At 52.6% G+C, this 5146-nt stretch overlaps 1 protein-coding gene across 1 annotated transcript; it reads left to right on the plus strand.

Annotated features, from left to right (window-relative positions):
- Positions 1-183: 183 nt before the first annotated feature.
- Positions 184-4361, plus strand: FMAN_14314 (uncharacterized protein; the record flags this gene model as incomplete). The annotated part of the gene is made up of 3 exons (XM_041826196.1): positions 184-396; positions 447-828; positions 892-4361. 3 exons carry the CDS (start codon positions 184-186, stop codon positions 4359-4361), a joined length of 4065 nt encoding a protein of 1354 aa, XP_041691541.1.
- Between the last annotated feature and the right edge of the window lie 785 nt (positions 4362-5146).

The raw sequence follows: 5146 nt of genomic DNA on the forward strand, positions 1-5146 counted from the left end.
CCTTTACCAGGTAGGTTGAAAAATACGCGTCGCACCGACATGTAGAGGGAGATCAAGAGTGAAAATGACCAAAACACCGCCGGAAGCAGAGGGAGAAACAGAAAGACTTGACGAACCTACCAATCCATGAGCGTGCAATTTGTTCTGCTGTATCCTCTCGAGATCCCTTCGCGCCCTGAGATCATGCCGCCTCCATCGGTTTCGGTCGAGTCCAAGAAGCAGAAAGAACGGAAGAGGAGCGGCTCGCCTCGCAACGCGCGCGATCGCAACGATACTACCAACGACAACACGGACAATCTGTTGATGCCCACCGCGTCACCGTTGGATCGCAGAATGCGGAGTTTGTGTATCATTACCAACCCCATCCACCTGCTCTACCATCGACTACGAACCCCGGTATTGGCCTCCACCTAGAGCCGCATCTTAACATACCAACACCTTTAGAGCAAGATGTAGTAGCCGAGTCCACTTGTGCGGGTGAGGCGGACACGGACCCAACAGCGGCACCAACGTTGTGGAATCCACCTGTCTGGAACCATCACGAGAATTCACGGGCCGCACGGTCGAGTTTAGATGATGCACCCGAAGATAACTACAATCCGTTGTTCGAGGACTCCCAAATGCAACTCGAGCTTATATCACAAGGACAAGACAATACAGGAGATGGCTACGACGCGGTCATTGACAGGGGCGAAGCCAATTCTCCGCAGCTCGAAGCTCGAGACGAAGAGCTGCAGGATTTAGTTGATAAGGTTCAGCAGTTGCTCATCACGACGTCGCCAGACAGCGAGGCAATAAGGAGGGATAGTGACGATGGTCTGGCAGAAAGTTTGTGAACCTATAGTTCAGGCGTGGCTCTGTCTTGATAGAGGTACTGACGCGGCTTACCAGATACGATCGAATCACCAGTAGCTTCCGGCTCAGCGTTTTTGCAGGTCGATGGGAGATCCTCGACTCCACAACCTCAAGGCTCTGCTCGGTTATCACATAGATCTGATGAAGCCCAGGGACGAAGCCATGCGACATCATCTGCAACGCCGTCATCGCAGTTACGAAATACAAGCACGTTGGATAATTGGGTACGGCGGCCTTGTACTCGCTCCTCAGACAACTCTTCAAATGGAGTAACTTCACAAGCTTATGACTGCAACGGATTTCTTCTACCATCAGCCACGGGCGTGCAAAGGTTCACGCAGGAACACTCAGGCTTTGTCGATCGTTCTAGTGCCACATCGCCATCCTCCAATTCATTACCAAGAGGGTTTGGAGTAGAATGGATTCATCATGGGCTCTACTCGTGGAACCTCCGTCGTCGGCTGGAACGGGAAGACTACCTTACCACTGATGACGTTCTCTGCGGTATGCGGCTGGCCATTGAGCTGAGCGGCCGCCGGGACGTCACGACGCTCGCACGCGCCATCCATCTTGGTGAGCCTCAGAACAACTCTATCCAGCTGAGCCAGGCCGAGATCGAAGACATAAGACGGCATGATGCCACAATACTGTCGATCTTTCGTCCAGGTATCGAGGAGGGGGTCGGTCACTGGTCACTCGCCATCTACCAGCCAGCACGGCCGCATTTCTTCTTCTGCGATTCACTTGGAAGTCGTGATAACTGCTACTATTCTGCGCTCCGAGACATCCACGACTCGGTACTTCCGGACTCTGCGCCCGCATCCATTTGCGATGTGCCAATCACTCGACAAGTAAATGGCTGGACATGCGGTGTCATAGTCGTGGAATGTGCCCGACGATTTCTGACCGCACGAGAGCATTATTATAGTGAGGATTTGATGATAGAAGATCAGCCCGGGCTACTCGACTGGACACAGCAGGAGCCGTATTTGTCCGAGATGCAAGACCCAGACTTGCGAGAGGTTGGTGCTATATCGTACTGGATCGAGGTGATATCGCAATATTTGGGCGCAACAACAAATCACAGTGCCACCTCCATCGGCAGCAGGAGGAGTAGTAGTAACGATGCAGTTACCATCTCAGAGCCGGCTGACCCTGCGCTGCTCCTGTTCCAAGAGTGGAGCAGACCGGTAGGATGTACGTCCCGGCAACATGAAGAGGACCACTCCTCCCAGTTGGCGGATGCAACTACAAAGCGAGGCGCCTCTCCAAACTGCTCTTCTCTATTAGATATTGCAAAGAGGTTAGAGGGTGTAACTAGGGAGGATGGCACAAACGGGCCACTACCTTGCGTCCTTGACCCAGCGAAGGATCTCTTAAGGTCCGGCACGCGGGAGTCCTCATCACCGGACGCTGGCCTAACACGCTATGGCGGACCCTGCAAAGCCGCCATGGAAGGCTTGGTAGAGGGTGAACAAGATCCGCCCTATCTCTGCATGCATTCTAACCATAGCGCTCGACGTCTGGAAGATGACAGGATATCGTCGTCCTACGACATCGATAGTCTTTGCAGCTTCCCCACGTCCCTTGGCGTGGCCCGGCTGGGGATTCAGTGGTACACTCAGTCGCATGTCACGCTCAACCTAGTCGATAATGTCCATCTGAGCATGGAAATCCCAGGTACGCGTGAGCAAGATGGCACAGTGACAACCCAGCCTCTCCATACCATCCCCAACTACTGCCTTGGACGTGTCATTGGCCTTGCGGATACGTTCATCTGGGCCTTCTTCCCTGCCCTTTTCTCCGGCAAGCTCTCCGATCCTTACAGCCAGACCTGTATTCCCAAAAAGAACTTCGTGCACTGGTACGAGGAGGTGATGCTGCCCGCCATACAAGCTGTTGTCGATGACAATAACATACTCCAGTATATCCCAAAGACACATGCCATCGCGTCTTCGGACTGCAGTGCGCCTCGGGAAGCGTTAGCAGCTCTGGCGGTGGCGGAGGAAGAGGAGGCCGATATGGAAGAAGAACTGGATGGGTTTACCGGAGCGAAAAGACGAGACGGTCCGGCCGCACAGCCGGGGTCACGACGCAAGCACTTCTACGTCACGCTTCAGTCCCGCTACCTCGCAGCTTTATGGGAGGAGATACATTCCAGGGCTGCTCTCTGGCCTGAATATGCAGGGTTGCGACTCTACATGGCTGCTAAAAACACCAAACTGACATGGATGCGGCCCACGTTCGAGTCGGCACTCGCGGAGTGGCAGCACCACTGGAATTCTGCGGTTGACGAGGCGTACATTGATCCGGATGTCACTTACATTGACATCGGCCGCCAGATGACGCCGGCCGATACAGGACCACATGGACGCGTGCTTATCTGGCGCCGTTGCTGCATGGATAGGCTCTGGCGTCGCCGGCTACAGTGGAGCCGGATCCAAAATCGGCTGTATCATCGTGAGGAAGACGCTTGCAAGGACGAATCGGGCAAACGTCAGGCTCCGCCAATCCGCAGGACGACCTATCCGTTTGTCACTCTTCGCGATGCGAGAGACATGACCATCACTCCTAGTTCATCAAGCTGGGAGCTTCGAAACGGTCTCGTGTATAGCCAGTTCTACAACCTCATCAAAGTTCCCTTCGATGCAGCTAAGCAGTACCCGTTCCAGAACCGCCACACCGAGAGCATGGCGCTAGACCCATCGTATCTCAGAGATCAACGTAACTCCACACGAGGGGCACGTGCCCACCAGTCCCGAGTACAATGTGCCTACCGTCTGAGCAAGCTCCGTATTCATCGCAACGTTCCTGCTGTCGACCAGGATGACGATGATGAGATACATCATGAAGAATCAACACATCACCCATTCACATATGGTATACGTGCAGAAGACAGGGTATCATTGGCCCTTCTACGGCGTATCACTGGTCTGTTCTCATCTAGCCCCCCGCAGGATGGGTCAGGCGATGATGAAGAAGATGAAGAGAGGGACCATCCATTCTTCTCCGTTTCTTCTCAAACGATGGCCCGTTTCCTCCGTGCTAGCGTCAATCGATATTGTTTCCTATTTGAATATGTAAAATCGCAGACCGGCTTGAAATATTCACTTCCCGAGACTGTTGTTATGGCAGCAGCGCTTCGTGGACTTCGGTTCAGCTACGATTGTTCCCTCATCGCGAAAGAATCGGTACTCTGGGGAGATAGATGGACGTCGACGCAGCGCGTGAGAGTTGAGGGTGGGGAAGCGCGGATCGTCAAGGTAGAGCGAGAAGGGCTAGGTCTGAACAAGACGTCTACGTCGCACGGTTTTGGCTGGTGGCTACCAGGGAAGTTTGACTGGAGTACCTGGCGGTTCGCCTCCGACGTTGGCGATCGACTCGCCGTAGGCAACGACCTCCTACGCCAGGATTACAAGCGTCAATGGAGAGTCCTCAAGGATATTCGAGACGTTCACGTTCGCATTATGCGACGCGTAGTCTTTGTCCTTGGATGTCAGCAATGACCTTTGGAGTCATAGGCATTGTTCTGTCTAATAAGAGTGTATATTTCCCCTCCACTCCCATGATATGTTTCGTATGATGTTATACGTCGCCCCGTTGTGTTGATTCGTCCTGGACCGCACGGCAAAATTCGGTACTGGCTTTGCTAAAGCAGACGGCTTTGATACAGAGTTCATTAGGAACATCTGAGAAAATCCTATTGTCCTGTTTCTTTGCTTCTAAGAATTGAGGATGTCGGATGAGTAGTGTCATATCTGGCCTTCCTCGATAGTCTTCCTGGAATGTCCAGGCCCTCGTCCACCAACGAACTTTTGTAATCCTACTCAGCAAACTTAATGTTTGCAAAACCTCGTCACGGTTTATTTGCTTCAGTCCCTTGACAAGCTTTCCGGTAAGGACTCTATACAATAGATCACGTTCATACTCCCACTCGATTGGTATTCCGAGCAAAGCCACTGGGTGCTCACTTAGACTGTAGATCAGATACATAGTCTCAATTGCGCGCTGTTTCTCCTTGCATCTGTTATGGATACATATACTCTTTGTCTTGCAGGTCCTTTGCTTGACACAATGTCTGTTGATTCAAAGCCTGCGAATTGACCCCTTGTTCTCATGAACAAAAATACACGGCCAAAACGCAGTCTTGAACCGGTSATGACAAGAATCGGGGTTGTTGGTCTCTAGTCTGAACCATGTATTTGCCCTTCTCTGGGTTTTCCTGGTCAGAGTTGTCCCAACTGTGAGACTCGCTTGTCAGCCATTGGGCGAGAAGTAACGCTGGTTGTAA

The sequence above is a fragment of the Fusarium mangiferae genome, assembly GCF_900044065.1.
Source record: "Fusarium mangiferae strain MRC7560 genome assembly, contig: FMAN_scaffold035, whole genome shotgun sequence".
Lineage (NCBI taxonomy): Eukaryota > Fungi > Ascomycota > Sordariomycetes > Hypocreales > Nectriaceae > Fusarium > Fusarium mangiferae.